This window comes from Lissotriton helveticus, chromosome 11 (assembly GCF_964261635.1).
Source record: "Lissotriton helveticus chromosome 11, aLisHel1.1, whole genome shotgun sequence".
In the NCBI taxonomy this organism is placed as follows: Eukaryota; Metazoa; Chordata; class Amphibia; order Caudata; family Salamandridae; genus Lissotriton; species Lissotriton helveticus.
Window position 1 is genome coordinate 1,149,632,959 of NC_136072.1, and position 17,787 is coordinate 1,149,650,745.

At 45.4% G+C, this 17,787-nt stretch overlaps 1 protein-coding gene across 1 annotated transcript in view; it reads right to left on the bottom strand.

Moving 5' to 3' along the window:
- Positions 1-852: 852 nt before the first annotated feature.
- The window catches only part of LOC144791599 (catechol O-methyltransferase-like), a 41,419-nt gene continuing 24,484 nt past the window's right edge, over positions 853-17,787 (bottom strand). Inside the window, exons 2-4 of the mRNA XM_078666322.1 lie at positions 15,761-15,954; positions 13,933-14,064; positions 853-1,762 (exon numbers count right to left, since the gene is read on the bottom strand). Of these exons, the coding sequence (XP_078522448.1) occupies positions 1,556-1,762; positions 13,933-14,064; positions 15,761-15,954 (533 nt within the window). The 3' untranslated portion in view covers positions 853-1,555. The remainder of the gene's footprint in view (positions 1,763-13,932; positions 14,065-15,760; positions 15,955-17,787) is intronic.

The following is a 17,787-nucleotide window of genomic DNA, read 5'->3' on the forward strand; positions in this document are numbered from 1 at the left end:
CAACAGCAAGGATGGTGACGGGAGTAAAGAAATACGATCAAATTTCTCCCACTCTGAGCTAAAATGTCTCCCAATCGAAATGCACGCCAACTCCAGAACTGCTGGTCTCACACACAAAGCTCCGCACACTGGTAAACCTGCCGGCCTGGCCTCCGAACTCAATAAGGCCGGTCAGACAAGCAACCTCAGGAGCACTTAACACTAGTTCTGATTTCTCTGAAAACTCAAACAAAAAACCTTATCATGCTCCTTCTCTAGAAATGCGCTCAGAATTTGGAACTCCATACCAGTCCATATCACGACTAACCCCTCCTTTATAAAGTTAAAAAACCAGCTCAAAGAACTCTTCCTCAACCAAACTTTCCGAATGGAGAGGTGCCGCTTATCGTAGAACCTTGCCCAGTGCAGTGTATAGTCAATTTGATAAGACATCTACATCACCTACCTCATGCCTCGCTCCTTTGTCCTCCCCTCCCTGAACTGGATTTTTGTCATGAATCAATTTGTTAATATTGTTATTTTTGGTGTTCGATTGACTCATGATAATTGTAAAGCGCTGAGATGCCTTCAGGTCTGGCCATCACTTTATAAAACTCTTAAATAAAATAATAAATAAGGTTGCTTTTTTTTAAAAAAAACAGATTTTATTGATAGATCACACAGAAAATCGCAGATCTCTGTATCCCAGAGGTATCTGCCAGACATAGGTACATATATAAAGAACAATGCAATCCATCATGACTTACATTTTACATTTGGGATCATTGCAAATAACTAACCCGCCTTCCCCCCCCCCCCCCCCAACTGTCCCCAACTCCATCCCACCCGGATCTCTCCCCCCTGCACGGTTTCTTTTAAAAAAAAAAATAAACTATTTGTATTGATCACGAAGAAATTGCAGAGCTCTGTACCCCAGAGATTTCTGCCAGGCAAAAAGACACATGTGACATCGCAATCCATCAGAGTTTTTACAGAGGGAACATTATCGAAACCATTAACAACCCGCTCCCCCCACCCCCCATAAATAAGGTTTTTAATGTAGGATATGGCATCTCTGAAGGCCGACTGACAACTGAAACTACTATGAGGCAACAAAGCAACACCACAGTAAAAATACACATTTTTGTAAAACTGTACACGTGGACAACTTTTGGGAGTAGAGTGCACATTGTGCAAGTGAAGAATTCCATCGCTCAAAGACCAGTAACCTAATGGCTAAAGTGAGCTAACACTGGCCCCATGTTCTATACTGTGATGGGTGGGACAAAAATGTGAACGACACACGGGCAGACAAATAGATGAAGAAAGCTACCTAAAAGCTCCTATAAGTAAGGAGATTATTATACTATTCTATTACAGTGGCGAAGATCAGATCTAGAAGAACAACTTGAATCTAAGAACATCCAAAGAGAATTTATTTACAAATAAATACAGCAGCTCAGGGGTGATGAGGTGGACACCACTGAAAACCAGAGGTCCTCTGCTGCCATCATAGGCTCCGACATCATTTCAACCCACACAAAAGGCACAAGGAACAACAAACACCACAACCACATCACAGGAGAAGGCAGGTAATAGGCGCTCCTCCCCTAAACACCGCTTTCTCCAAGGCGTCCTCTTTCTTAGAGTACTCCACATGGGCAGGGTAGTTGGTGCAGTCGTAGCGCCCACTTGTGCGAACGTACTGGAGGAATTCCGGCGCACCGGGCCAGATGACATTATCAGCGACTAGCACAGAGCCTTTCTTCAGCAACCCACTTTTCTGTAAAGAGGAACATGGAAAGGTACCAGTTAACAGTTTATACATATTTTCTTAATAGTAGTAATTCTATAAAAAAATTATTTATATCAAATGCAGTCCAAACAACAGTTCAGGAGATAATTAACGAATCACAATTAAGAAAAATCAATTGCACTCAAATTCTACTTTGCAAAAAGGAAAAACGAAGAAAAGAAAGGGGAAGGGGTAAAGAGAAGGGAGACATAAATCAAAACTGCCAACAAAAGATTAAAAAAAAAATCACAAATTTATTTTGAATAGTGCGGTCAAAAAAATAATTGCTGGTTTATAAAATACATAACATACAAAAGAAAACCAAACAAGTGGCAAACAATTATGTTACAAAAGAAGGGGTACAACATATACAGAGATTATGTGTCCTCTAGAGTTTATAAGCCACAAAGACGTCAACGGCGTTTCAACCGCAGTCAGAGGTTGCGGTCATCATCAAGACAAACAATTCAATGAGAGTCAAGGGTCTGCAAATATAAATACAACAATATTAAATTGTTGGGCTCCCTTAGAGGGAAAGAAAAAAAGAGGGAGATAAAGAAAGAAAGAGAAACGAGGGAAACAACTACTCCCACCGTGAATTTTTTTAAAAAAAGGTCTAAAGACCAAACTCGTCTTAGGAGAAGAAGTTACCAGGCCCCTCCTAATTGGAAAGACTGCCACCACCAATTGTGCAAAAAGATAAACATTCACCTACACTTAAAATTCTGACCGGAGCAATCGCGTTTATATATTTCGTGTGCTTGCAATAAATTCCGTGTTCAAATTACTGTGGAAAGAGAACTCAATTAGTATGCTAGCCGTATGGGGTAAGGGTTGCTATTTACGTGCTAGTCAGGAGCCACTTACTTAAGAGGCGATTACAATTCACATACAGCAAGGATGTCACATTAATTCTTCCTGTTGATTGCAAAGTTATAGTGGAGGAGTAAAAACGTAATCCTCCGTCATGGACTTGTCAATAGTTTCCACGTCTCAACACCCAGCAGCAAGTCTGGGAGAAAAACATGAATCATTTAGAGTAACTAAGCGGGAAAATCACATAGTATACTTCATAGATGTTAAAAAACTGGCTAGCCATGGCACCACAAGAAATTCCTACCAGGGTGCTTTACAGCCTATAGTCATCAAAAATTGTTATTAGTCGGCATGCTCTACAACCTAAAATCACCACGGAAAGCAATATCCTAGGATCAATCATAGTTACATGATAATCCACTTGGACATAGTGCTTAAAGGCATGAAGCCATTAAAAATTAACATTTATAAAAATTCGAGGAGTCCAACGTCTCCGGTTTTAGATTGCGTGTCTTACATGTTAGAATATCAAGACAGTCCGCTTCCGCATACTGATTATAAACATGGCAAATTAAGTAAACAGAAAGTACAACATGTCGGGCCGGCTCAACAACATCAAATTGATGTTTAGTTGTCGCGAAAGGTAAAAGTGCAGCAGCCAGCATACATATCAAAAGAAAAGTTCAGAAGTTTTCTGGTGACTATCCTACAGACCCGTGTCCCTCCAAATATGTATACCGATAAGGGAAAGACACGTAATGTGTCTGCCCGCATTAGGCCACATATTAATTCTAGAGACTAAGTCGACTTAGTCTCTAGCAATATTATGTGGCCTAATAGTCACCAGCAAACTTCTGAACTTTTCTTTTGATATGTATGCTTCATGCCTTTAAGCACTATGTCTATGAAGTATACTATGTGATTTTCCCGATAGTTACTCTAAATGATTCATGTTTTTCTCTCAGACTTGCTGCTGGGTGTTGAGACGTGGAAACTATTGACAAGTCCATGACGGAGGATTACGTTTTTACTCCTCCACTATAACTTTGCAATCAACAGGAAGAATTAATGTGACATCCTTGTTGTATGTGAATTGTAATCGCCTCTTAAGTAAGTGGCTCCTGACTAGCACATAAATAGCAACCCTTACCCAGTACGGCTAGCATACTAATTGAGTTCTCTTTCCACAGTAATTTGAAAACGGAATTTATTGCAAGCACACAAAATATATAAACGTGATTGCTCCGGTCAGAATTTTAAGTGTAGGTGAATGTTGATCTGTTTGGACAATTGGTGGTGGCAGTCTTTCCAACTAGGAGGGGCCTGGTAACTTCTTCTCCTATGACTAGTTTGGTCTTTAGTTCTTTTTTTTTTTTTTAAATCACGGTGGGAGTAGTTCTTTCCCTCATTTCTCTTTCTTTCTTTATCTCCCTCTTTTTTTCTTTCCCTCTAAGGAAGCCCAAAAATTAAATATTGTTGTATTTATATTTGCAGACCCTTGACGCTCATTGAATTGTTTCAAGGACCTGTCCATGCATGGCCAGGTCAGTGCTGTAGTATCCTCCTGCTTCCTCTCCCTTCGGTTGATCCGGAAAATTTCTCATTTCTTTTCCCTTGAATCTCTCAAAATTATCATTTCTGCCCTCATCACTTCCCGCCTTGATTATGGAAACAGCTTGTTCGTGGGTATTCCTGCCTACGAAACCCGCCGCCTTCAAGCAATCCAAAATCAGGCTGCCCGTCTCATCTTTCACTTGCCCAAAACTCACCATATCACTCCTGTCCTCAAATCCCTTCACTGGTTACCCATTCTGCAGAGATCCTTGTTTAAACTAGGTTGCCTTGTTTATCGGTCCCTTGATCGCTCTGCACCGGCGTTCATCAACTCTCTAATTTCCTCCCACACCCCTGTCCGCACTCTCCGTTCATCTTCCTCTGCCCTCCTCACTGTTCCCCGTTTCCGCAAAACTCGCACTGGTGGGACTAGATTTTCTGTTCTTGCACCCCGGTTTTGGAATTCCCTTCCTCTCTCTATGCGTTCTATTCCTATCTTTTCACACTTCCGTAAAGCGCTTAAAACATTCCTGTTTGCCCTGGCCTACCCCTGTTAAACCTCCTTGGCCCTGTTTGTTCTGTTCCCTAGAGCTCTCAGCGCCAGGAAGCCGTTTGGCCACCGTGCGCTCTATAAATAATTTCATTCATTCATTCATTCATTCATTCATTCATTCATTTTGTCCTGCTGATGACTGCAACCTCGGACTGCGGTTGAAACGCCGTCGACGTCTTTGTGGCTTATAAACTCTAGAGGACACATAATCTCTGTATATGTTGTACCCCTTCTTTTGTAACATAATTAATGTTTGCCACTGGTTTGGTTTTCTTTTGTATGTTATGTATTGTTTTATAAACCAGCAATTATCTTTTTGAGCGCACTATTTATAATAAATTTGTGATTTTTTTAAATCTTTTGTTGACAGTTTTGATTTATGTCTCCCTTCTCTTTACCCCTTCCCCTTTCTGTTCTTTTTTCCTTTTTGCAAAGTAGAATTTGATTGCAATTGATTTTTCTTAATTGCGATTCGTTAATTGTCTCCTGAACTGTTTGGAATACTTATTTACTGCCCCTGGTTCAGGTTGGTGGGTTGCCTCTGTGGTGGTTTATGATATTATATCAAATGCAGGCACAGTTTCAATGCATTGTAAGTTGCAGATTTTTTTAATACCAGACACTCATTTGGGTGGAGAAGGGATTAGGCAACTCTTTACACACAAAGAAAAAAAACTGTAGACAATTGGACAACACATTTGGCAAGTGCCCAGAGCCAAATGGTGACAGTCCGATCAGTATGTTGGTGAAAAAATGTAATATTTAACAGTATGCTTAGCAAATCAATTATATGCATATATTATGTTTGAAAACGTTATGAACCTCAAACAATTGTGATTGGGGGAAACATATGCAACCACATTGCTTAATAGTGGCAACACAATTTTGACCCAATGTTAAGGGATTTCCAATCACCCCTCCAATCCTATTTTACAGAATATAATTGCAGGGGGCGTTTAGGGGAAAAAGAGTCAATACCCCAAACAAGGGAACTTCAAGGGCGATCCAGAGTGGATGAAAATGCCCTCCTTAAAAAATTTAAGTGGTGACCCAGAGTTCACAGACTCCATTTGAGTTTTGCAAACCTCAGAAAGCAATAATCACATGGACAGTGATCACATACCTCTTCATGACTAGGTTACAAATCCAATTCTGCATTTACAAATGGTCATCGTCATCGTTTTTTGATTGACACCCAAGGAACATCTGCATATGTCTACAGCTTAGAGTATTGCACTGCACCATGCATAGCACTTCATACCTTTGAAAAAGCTGCAATTTGCATCAGGTTCAATGGCTCCCTTTCAGATGGTTGGAGGGACATTGATCGTAGTGTGTTCTACGAGGTAGAAATTGGGTTACCTGCATGATGCCCAAAGATATCGTCGAAACGATGCGTGGTGAACATCAGTGGGGTTAAGAATGTAATGTGGTTGACCACGCTAATCTAGACCCAATCACCAGCAGCTTGTTGCTCGAGGACGGTCTATATCTTTGAGGAGGATGAGTGGTATCCAGGTTGCATTACTGCAATGCCCTTTATTTAGGAATAAATGGGGGCTCCTGCATAGACTCCAACTGGTGCAGAATGCAGCAGCTAGGCTGGTGATGGGTCTTCCTAAATTTCATTCTGTCTCAGCCACCATTAGGAGCCTTCACTGGCTCCTACTTGGGAGGAGAATTGTGTTTAAAGCGCTGTGTATGGTACACAAGGCCTTGCAAAACAGAGGTGCTGAAGACATTTATAAACTGTTTCACAGATATATCCTGAGCAAGAACCTTAGATCTGCCAGTAGGAGTTGGGTAACAGTGTCTAGGTTCAGGAAAGCCAGATAGGGGGAGAGGGGGGTAGGTAGGGAAGGGGGGGGGGGGCGTTCTCGCTGTTGGGTGCCAACTTTTGGAATTTGCCTCCTCTCTCAATTTCCAATTTGGAATCACATTCTGCCTTTAGGAAATCTTTGAGGACCTGGCTTTTCTCTTGCTCTAGCCCTCATCTCCCTTAATCCTTGAGTTTTAGTAATTTGTGAACTTTGATATACTGATCCTGTCTGCAGCGCCTTGATGCCTTGATGCCTTCGGGCTAAGTTTGCGCTTTAAAAGTTTTATATTCATTTATTAATTCCATTAATTCATGAGGAGGTCCACACATTTTATCCGGCTCTACCTAGGAGGGACTAAGACTTCCCACCGAGGTTATAGTTAAGGGACACCGGTATACTATATGGGGGTTGGAGCATTGCATTTGCAGAAAAAGTGACAGTCGCCCAAAAGGAGTATGCACCGTTAAACGACTGGTTTGTCTACTGTGTTGGATCAACTTGGAATTGGCAAAGGCCGACATTACCTGTACCCCCAGCACCAATGCTACCCCCATCAGTACCAATATGACCACTACTACGACTATCACCACCAGAAACACTACCACCAGTTCTGCCACCATTAGCACATACAGCACTACAGCTGGGTTGATTGGCACTATATCCAGTATCACCACCACAAGTACCACCCCCATTAATACCACCACGAGTACCACAACAACCACCTGTACCGCTACCAGTACTAACACTCCATCACCAGTACCACAACGATTAATGACGCTGTCAGAACAAACACACCACCACAAGGAACATCCCTACCATCACCAGGACCACAACCACCACTAGTATCATCAGTTCTACCAGTACCCAATCCATCAGTACCATTACCAACCGCCACACCCACCAGTACCACCCCACCACAAAAAGTACACTACCACCACCACTACCAGAAAAACACACCACAATCATGAGTACTGCTACCACCACCAGGAACACTTCCACCATGACCTCCCCTTCAGAAGTACCAGTATCACACCACCAATACCTTAATTAATATATTAATGCAAATAGCCCAAGGCTAGTACCTCTGCAAGTCCTGTTTAAAGGTCATTGAATAATGATTTATCCACCACGACCACCTCGACCACCTCCACCACCACCTCCACCTCCACCTCCACCTCCACCTCCACATCCACATCATCCACCTCATCCACCTCCACATCATCCACCTCCACATCATCCACCTCCACATCATCCACCTCCACATCATCCACCTCCACAACCACATCCACATCCACATCCACCACCACCAGTGTGTGTGTGTGTGTGTGTGTGTGTGTCTCTGTGTGTGTGTGTGTGTGTGCGTGTGTCTGTGTCTGTGTCTGTGCGTGTGTCTGTGTGTGTGCGTGTGTCTCTGTGTGTGTGCGTGTGTCTCTGTGTGCGTGTGTGTCTCTGTGTGTGTGCGTGTGGCTCTGTGTGTGTGTGCGTGTGGCTCTGTGTGTGTGTGGCTCTGTGTGTGTGTGCGTGTGGCTCTGTGTGTGCGCGTGTGGCTCTGTGTGTGTGCGCGTGTGGCTCTGTGTGTGTGCGCGTGTGGCTCTGTGTGTGTGTGTGGCTCTGTGTGTGTGGCTGTGTGTGTGGCTCTGTCTGTGTGGCTGTGTGTGTGTGGCTCTGTCTGTGTGGCTCTGTCTGTGTGGCTCGGTCTGTGTGTGTGTGGCTCTGTCTGTGTGTGTGTGGCTCTGTCTGTGTGTGTGTGGCTCTGTCTGTGTGTGTGTGGCTCTGTCTGTGTGTGTGTGGCTCTGTCTGTGTGTGTGTGGCTCTGTCTGTGGCTCTGTCTGTGTGTGTGTGGCTCTGTCTGTGTGTGTGGCTCTGTCTGTGTGTGTGTGGCTCTGTCTGTGTGTGTGTGGCTCTGTCTGTGTGTGTGGCTCTGTCTGTGTGTGTGTGGCTCTGTCTGTGTGTGTGTGGCTCTGTCTGTGTGTGTGTGGCTCTGTCTGTGTGTGTGTGGCTCTGTCTGTGTGTGTGTGGCTCTGTCTGTGTGTGTGGCTCTGTCTGTGTGTGTGGCTCTGTCTGTGTGTGTGTGTGGCTCTGTCTGTGTGTGTGTGTGGCTCTGTCTGTGTGTGTGTGTGGCTCTGTCTGTGTGTGTGGCTCTGTCTGTGTGTGTGTGGCTCTGTCTGTGTGTGTGTGGCTCTGTCTGTGTGTGTGTGGCTCTGTCTGTGTGTGTGTGGCTCTGTCTGTGTGTGTGTGGCTCTGTCTGTGTGTGTGTGGCTCTGTCTGTGTGTGTGTGGCTCTGTCTGTGTGTGTGTGTGGCTCTGTCTGTGTGTGTGTGGCTCTGTCTGTGTGTGTGGCTCTGTCTGTGTGTGTGTGGCTCCGTCTGTGTGTGTGGCTCTGTCTGTGTGTGTGTGGCTCCGTCTGTGTGTGTGGCTCCGTCTGTGTGTGTGGCTCCGTCTGTGTGTGTGGCTCCGTCTGTGTGTGTGGCTCCGTCTGTGTGTGTGGCTCTGTCTGTGTACAAATGCAATAGGTCTTGCATTTGCGAGAGATTAAGCTATTGGCATTGTAAATGACAATGCCATTTATTGATCTGTTTTCAAAACCAACACAGAAATAAAAAAATTGTCATTTACAATGCCAATAGCTCTAAGTTTTGCAAAGGCGTGACCGTTGCATTGTAAATGCTGGTTTGATTTCCCTATAACGTTTGTAAAATCCATCCATGCGGTCAATCACCTGGGGAAGTCAGCTAAGGTTTGGCATGCCAAGTTTCCCGTAGATCCGTCCGTCAGATAAAAAGTTAAGGAGTGTAAAAAGAAGAGTGTTCCCATTTTAGGTCCCACGGGGAATTTTGATCATGCCTACTTGAAGCACTGAACAGATTTGCACCAAACGTGGCACAAATTAGAATCAGAAGCAGCCTGTGCAGGCAAGACAGACAAGGGAAAATGAAATGTAAAAAAAAAAAAAAAAAAAAAAAAAGAAAACCACTCACCTTGCTCTCGCTGCATTACCGACTCGGCAAGTGGCTTTCTTTTTTTCTTATTTCACTTTCCCTCGATTTTTCTGTAGACACTCCCACCATCCTGCCCCATCGCCCCACCGCTCTTACCTGCACTGGCCACTCCTGATTAGAACATTATTGCGAAAAGTATGCTTTCATTGGTTTGGTTTAAATCCATTCAGATATAAGTGTTTAGAAAAATGCCAAGCTGGATTTAAATGGTTAATAGTATTGGATATCTCTGTATTTACAATCACGAGACATGACTCCTGTTGATCAGATTTTGAAAAATGGGATTGTCTGTAGAAGGTTTTTGAAATGTTTTTATGACATCTTGAAACTCGCTAGATGATTTAGATTTGCAAATTTCGAACTGTGGAAAATAATCTTCCACAGCCTTGGGGAGAGACCTTTTGTTGTCGAATTCCAAGGGTAGCACAGGAGTGAGCACAGGAGTGAGCCCAGGAGGTGGGGGGAGTGGAGTACAACACCAGGCAAAAACACAGAAAAAGCGTGCGACTCGGAAGCCAAAACAAGAACGCAAACACCCATGCTGCCATTTTAAGTAGTGCGTTTCCTGCTATTTTGTGAATTTGCAAGTTATGTTTGACTCACAAGTGCCACAAAGGGTAAAAAAGAAATAAAGGCCTAGTTTATTGCAAAGACGGGCATGGCCACAGCAGGGGTGACCACCCACACTGGGCTGTGCCCAGCCAAAAGTCATGCGTGGAACAGTGACAGAGCTCTCGTCAGGAGTCCACTGCAGCTTGTACCAAACATTGCCACTGCCATGCTGCCAATAATAGTAACAACTGCTAACCATCACACTCCTATAAGTGTGACCATTCCGACTACTTCAGTCCTCCAAAGCTATAGGAATGGCTTGGGCAGCAGGTAAGTCATTTTGTATGTATTTTGAATTCATAATTACCTGTTGTTGTGGTTCTCTAAACTAGCCAGGCAGTGCCATAATGTGGCAGACTGTCACAAGCTCTGTTGTTGACAATTAAGTGTCAGTGCCAGGCACTGGGAACCACTGGCTCAAATTAAGCACTGGCGTGAAGGGATTGGCTGATGGCAGAAGGGTGCGAGCAGGGCCTTGCTCAGGCTGGGATGTTTGCCTAATCCCACTGCTTCAGGGGTTGGATGCCCCTGGAGGGTTGGTTGAAAGGCCTGGACACAGGAATAGGCCAGGCACCCAACCACCACAGTGTATGGCTGAAGGCACTGAGCTGCAGGGACTGGCCACCTGCAACAGATTGACTCTGGCCCCAGGTCACACTCTGTGGACAAACTCCTGCTTTGCAAAGACAAATGCGGTGTACTTCAGGGTTTGACGGATATCAGGGGCTTGGTGAAGCGTCTGTCCAGAGGCAAGGCCCTGCACCAATATATATATATATATATATATATATATATATCGGTAGCTCCTTCCCCATAAGGTGTGCATATTTGCACATGTAAGAAAGTTGCCAACAATGGATGCCTTTTCTAGTGAGGCTGATGAGTGTAGGCATGCATGAGTAGTTGAGCAGTCTAACATTTCTTACAGGTGCAAACAGTATCTCCATCCACATGAGAATGTGTTTGTGTGTATATGAGAGCAGTTAGAGCCCTTCAGTGTGAGGTGTGTGCTTGTGTGTGTGAGCAGTTTGTGTACTTCCTAATGAGAGTTGTGTGTCATTGTGAGAGTGAAATGAGAGCAGCTGGTTTTAGTACTTGAAGTTATGTGCGTGTTTGAGTGAAAGACCAGCCTGTAGTCATTCAAGTGAGGTGTGTGTGTGCGTGCAGTTTGTGTACTTCCTAATGAGAGTTGTGTGCCTTCTATATGAGAGTGAAATGTGAGCAGTTGTTAGTACTTGAAGTTGTATGCATGCCTGTGAGAAAGAGCGACCAGTCTGTATTCTTTCTAGTAACATGTGATTTCCGTGTGAGGTGTGTGCGTGTGTGAGCAGTTGGTGTACTTCGTAATGAGAGTGGTGTGTCTTCTATATGAGAGTGAAATGTGAGCAGCTGCTAGTACTTGAAGTTGTGTGAAAGAGCGAATAGTCTGTATTCTTTCTAGTAACATGTAATTTTAGGAGTGTGTGGGCGTGCGCATGAGCAGTTTGTTTACTTCCTAATGAGGGCTGTGTGCCTGTGTCTGTACCTGTGTGGGAGTGACATGTGAGCAGTTCTGTTAGTACTGGTGAGGTGTAAATGTTCTTTTAAGTTTGTATATGGTCGGTCTTCGCCCTTCACCGTGAACTTTGCTTGTGTGTTTGTGTGCAAGATTGAGGATTTACGCATAACACTGCACCTGTAAGGCGCCCTGTGAGTGAAGGGGTGGGTGCCATGGGGCGGGGTGGGGGCATTCTGGGGAGGGAAGCAGACAGATTGTCTCGCTCAGACCAGCGTATTTCTCTCTGCAGAAGTGACATGGATTTAATTTCACGGTTGGACAAGCCACGAAGGGGCTGCGTGGAAGGACAATCGAGATGGAGGTGGGGCAGGGGAGAGAGTGTGCGTGGGTGGATCGGCCTCTCCTCAGGAGGGCTGTGTAGGGGGAATCGCTCAGTGCAGCGAGACAGCGTCAACTTCCAGGGGCAGATGAGAAGGAGGAGACCTGATGGAAGATCAACTGAACGTTGCCGATAGGGAGCAGTGAGACAAGAGAGAAAGGGAGGAGCCATGGGGGGCTTAAAAAAAGCTGAGCAGGACAGGTAAGGGTGGGGGCTGGAGTAAATGAACCTGGAGCAATACAGAGAGCAAGGGAAAGGAATGCGAAGGGGACGCAGCACACAAAGGAGCCACGAAAGTGATCGAACGGAGGCAGAGGGGAAAGCACGGGAAATAAAAACAAGCAACTTAATGACCCGTGATGGAGGAGACAGATGGCGGCTGCGCATGTGCATGCAAGCTTCAGGCCACTGGTAGCACTTTGAAAACCCCTTTACTAAAAGTCGAGCAACAATCAGCGCATGTTCTGCTCTTGGCTCGACAGTGAAAGTGAAATTCAGTGAAACAAACAGTTAAAACCAAGTTATAATTCTGGCTAAAACATGACAAACCACTGAACTTCACCAGTTATGGCTACCAGCACACAGAACACACGCCATGACGCGCTGGCCGTCATTTTGTTCTCGTGATAATGTTTTTTTCGTTTCTAGTGCCATCGGCAAATTGTCATTTTGAGCCTGGCAGGCAGCAAATTATGGCTTGTTAGGTGACCTGGTAACCATAAATAGCAAATGTCAGTTGTTTGTCGTGTTTTATCCAGAAGCAACTGAGTTTTTAACTGTATTTTTTCAGTGAATACATTTATTGAAAGCAGATGGTATTATAAATGGCTTCTGTATTGAACTATTCTAAAAAGTGCCCTGCTGCCCCTGGGGCTAGGATCCCGCTCTATAAATAAATATTATGTATAGCTCCTTGGCTTTAGTTGATGGTTCGAAGGTGCTATATACAAAAGGTCTATAGGAGAATGTATGTTTGTTACTGTTATTTCATATCTTTTTATATATCCTAATCCCTTGACTCTTGCCATGAACCTCCATCCTCACACTGCTTGTGCCCAAATGTCCTCACACTGAGCCAGATGAAGAGGTATAGGGGCGCCAACATTATCAGAATCATTGATGTCAGCTGGCAATCAAAGCCCTGCAATTATCGCTTTTAGTCCCTAGAATGAGTAAAACAATGAGTACCTAGAATTACTGAGGTATTTTTTACGCAAGTATCGTTGATTTATAAGATAACGTGTATTTGCAAAGCGCACATTCACCCATAGGTATCTTGGCACTGAATAACAGATTTTTATTGTTACCCAACGGTACTCATTTTATCAACCTCAGATGGATGAACGGCTGAGTGGACCCACCAGGATTTTAACCTGTGACCATGAGGCCCCTGCAGTGGAGTCATCAGCCCGCTGAGCCACCTGACCCGCCGATTTGGGGACTTTCAGCTCCCATGTACCTAACCAAAGTAGGTACATGGGGGCGAGTTACAGAGGTGGCCAATGCGGGTCAGGGGATTGTACGGATCTCGGGGGCAGGGCTGGCCGGATGGGGTTTTAGGAGGTCCATTTCCACACATGGTAAATATGGTGCCTGGAGTTCACGCACTACATAATCAAGGAGGGGAACTTGGACCAACTAGAATTGGCTGGTATCCCACTCCAGACGATTCTCAATCAGCCCCACTGCCTCTCCAGGGTCACAGGCTTGTCAAACAATCTGCACACATGACAGCAAGAAAAAAAAAAATAAAAAAAAAATCACACTTTCATCCTGACTCCAAAGCCTTGACTTTCTTGGTTCTTTAACAGATTTCCTAATCAGGGCAGAGGAAACATCAACTGAGGGAGTGTATGAAACCAGCACATGTTCAATCTCTTTATCGCATGTAAGACACAATTTCTTAGCGACATACAAAAATGTCTTACTTCCAACCGTTTTGTGTCTGCTCTATATTCATCCTTAACGTGGTCGATAAACACAAAATCAAAAGTGTCCACTTCATATTTCTTCTTGAGCTGTGGGATCACCTCATTGGATGGACCTTCGACAAACTGGACCTGAAAAGATGGAAGATCTTGGGTTAAAATGCTAGCTTTCACCTCACAAGCACCAGCCGGATCCATGTGCACCCCAGAGGTCAAGTGAAAGGTACCCTTAGGGGTATAAACCGAAGGGGCTGATTAATGAATGGTGCAAGTGGACATATTGCAACCAGGGCTCGAGTCGGGTACCACGCGGGTGTACAGCATCCCCCCACTTATTTCACTGGGAGTTCGATAACTGGAGGAAATGGAGCCACACATTCACTCTTTGGGCTCTCTGGGGCGAGATCGGCGCCCATTCAGAACGCTGCTCATGCGCTGGCTTCCCTCATGCAATCGCATCTAAAGGGTGAGCGAGGGGAGGCAATGAGTCTGATGGTGCAAGCCACCTTTCGTGACGTCACTTCGTATCGTGATGTCAGCACCCCCCCACTTCTTTTTTTAGGACTTGTGCCCGGATTGCAACTAACCTCAAAGTGATCATGGTGGAGGAAGGGCCCATGGAGTTTGGTCTGTCTCCTACAGGGCAGTTTTCTTCAGTTAATTGATAAGGTAGCAGGGTGGGGTCTTCGAAAGGAGACCCGCTGTGGTGTCACAACCATCAATGAGAAGGAAGAAAAATATCCGAGGGGTGGCAATAACTTGTCAAGGGATGTATGACGTTACAACGCATGCTATTACAACGCATGCCTTTCCGACGCAAGTTTTACAACGCAAGTCGTTACAACGACTTGCGTTGGGGGCGCTGGATAGTGAATAGTATAATTTACTATTCCAACTCCAGTCCCCGTGGATAGTCGTGGCAAGTCGTTGTAAAAATTGTGTTGTAATGGTTGCATCGTAAAGGCATTTCGTTGTAAAAGTTGCGTTGTAAAGGATGTTCCCCCTTGTCAAGCATTGCACGGAGAGCTTTTCCAGCTTGCATCACGTACTTTCCCTATTTAAACAGTATGTGGTGCAGAAAAGAAGCTACCCCAATGGTATCTTCCCTTGCTGCCCTCATTGTAAGCTAAATACAGAGGCCCTGGAGGCATCATGCTGGGATCAGGGATCATTACAATAAATCGTCCTAGGCTCAGTTTATCAGGTTAACTGTTGCCTTAAGGCGAGGACTGTGGACTAACTCCAGCAGGCCCCCTGGTGTCATGCCACAAGAACCTCTGTAGCCTCCAGATTGCACTTTGTGTGTATCCACCAGGCCCACTGTAACCCCCAGACGTGGACAGTGGGATGTGGCCTCATTCCCATCATATGCCCTTTCGCACCGAGTCAACCCACCGTTGACACATTCCACCAGGCCCCCAACTGCACTCAGACTAGGACAAAGGAACATGGACACATTCTGCCAGCCCCCACCTGCCCTCAGACTAGGACAGAGGGAAATCAACTCATTCCGCCAGGTCCCCTTTTCTCCTCAGGCTGGCAGTGTGCACACATCCCCCCCGGGTTAACTGTTGTGTTGTCCCCCCTTCTACCCAGAGTGACACAGTGCATGGTGAGCTCACCCAACCAAGTGCCTCTTTGCCCAAAGGATGGGTCTGAGCCCAGCGGGTTCAATGAATCGGGCCCACCTTTGCCCTCAAAAGGGAGCCCTTGGCAGGGAGTCCATTCTTGCAGGTTGCCTCTTGCCCCCAGCTGGGCCTGTGCATGAACTATGTCACTCCATCATAACCCCTCTTGCCCCCCAACAGAATTAACTGAATCTCAGTACCTTATCCTGCAGCCCAGCGTGTTCCACCATCTGCTTGGCTACCCGGAGTCTCGTAGTACTTATGTCAACGCTGATAAGTCGCGACCCAGGTTTTAGCAGTCGGGCAATCCTCACCGCCGAATAACCGCAGTAGGCGCCCAGCTCAAGGCACATTGAGGGGTTTGTCTCCACCACGATCTTATCCAGAATGGACCCTGGAAAACAGAAAACAATAGTAATTTTGTTCGATTTCTGAGCAGTTAGGAAGTGCAAAAGGGATCTTATTATAATGAAGTACTTTTTACAATGGACCTCTGCTCACCAAGACCACAGAGGGGACCATTTCATGCCCTGCTTCACGCTACTGCCCTGGACTAAAATGTTAAGGACGAAAAAACAGAGGGGCAGATTTATCAAAACATTGCACCACTGTAAAGCGACACAAAGTCTTGCATGGATATTTACTTGCCACTTTACTTTGATTCTCTCAAAGGAGCAGAAAGTTGAGTTTTCGGTTTCAAGATCAGCCCCTACTAATCTTTTGCCCGCTGCCTACTCTACCGCCCATCGGGTCGGGACCCACCTTCCTGGACACCCTGGGAGAGGCCTTAGCTCCACCCATACTCCAATACGTGAACTCACCAATCTGGGTGATTTTAATTATCACTTTGAGATCATCAATAATTCTGAACTTTCTCATCTCATAGATACCCTAAACATAATCGGTCTCACCCAGCTAGTGACCATACCCACCCACATAGCGGGACACAATCTGGAGGGGGTCTGTACCAACCACCCTCAACCAGTACTTGATGATCCTATTGTCCAACCATGGTCTGATCATAGCTTAGGCCCCTTCAGACTCCCGATGAACACCCCTAATCCCTCCACTCCCAGTATTAATATGGGCCCACCCACCCTGCACAAACAGGGCAAGTTGATGGCTAGTCTAATCTCACCACCCATCTGTCCACAACCTCCCCTGGTGGTTACTGGAAGACTATCTACAGATCTTAACACATTTAACAATTGGATTATGAACAATGTCAACGAACAAACGCCCCCAGTTCGATCCTGTAAACGCAGGTCAGCCCCCTCTGGACCCTGCTTCTACCCCACTGTAGCCGAACAGAAATTGCACTGTAAACAGCTTGAATGCAAATAGCGTCACACCTACAAACCTAAGGACCTGTCCGGATACAAGACTGACCAGAAATCCTACCATAATCTGATCAAAGCAACCAAGAAAGCCTATTTCACCGCCCAAATTGAGGACGTCCACCACCACCCAAAAAATACTACGCAAAATCTTTCCAAATACCCAAAGCCCTCTGCAGGGAAAACTCCCCCCTCTCAAGCCTTCTGTGACCAGATCTCACAGCATTCTTGGAGCAGAAGATTCAAACCATACAACAGGGCTTTTTAATCTCCATCTCCACAACTGACCATCTCTCCAAGAGCCCCTCCAACGCCGTAACTGGAAGGCTAGACTCCTATGCAGGAGGTTTCGCTCTTACAACCTCGCAAAGCCATTCTTTCCTGCAAGTCTGCCATGTGGAGGATAGTTGGTGGACATGGGTCATTGAGAGAGCCAGTCAATACAGTCAACCCCGTATTCAATAAGATTCTCAACACATCTTTATTTACGGCTGAAGTCCCTACAGCTTGGAAACTGGCAGTCTTTAAACTCCATCAAAACAAGTCCCTCGGAGACCCCAGCATCCTGTCATCTCTCTGCTCCCGGCATTGACCATGTTGCTAGAAAGTACTGTGAATGGTCAACTCATTTTGTTTAGAAAACTCCAATTCTTTACACCCCTGACAATCCGGTTTACGACTCAAACACTCAAGAGTCAGCCCTACTAAAGGTTTCTGAAGCAATCAGAAAGGACCCTGGACACTGGTAACAATGCGGTCCTGAAACTGCTAGACCTCTCTGCAGCGTTCAACACCATCTCACACTGCATACTCCTTCAACGGATTCAAGAGTGCAGCATCTCCCGTAAGGCTCCGTCCTGGATCAAATCATTCCTGACTGACAGGAGAGA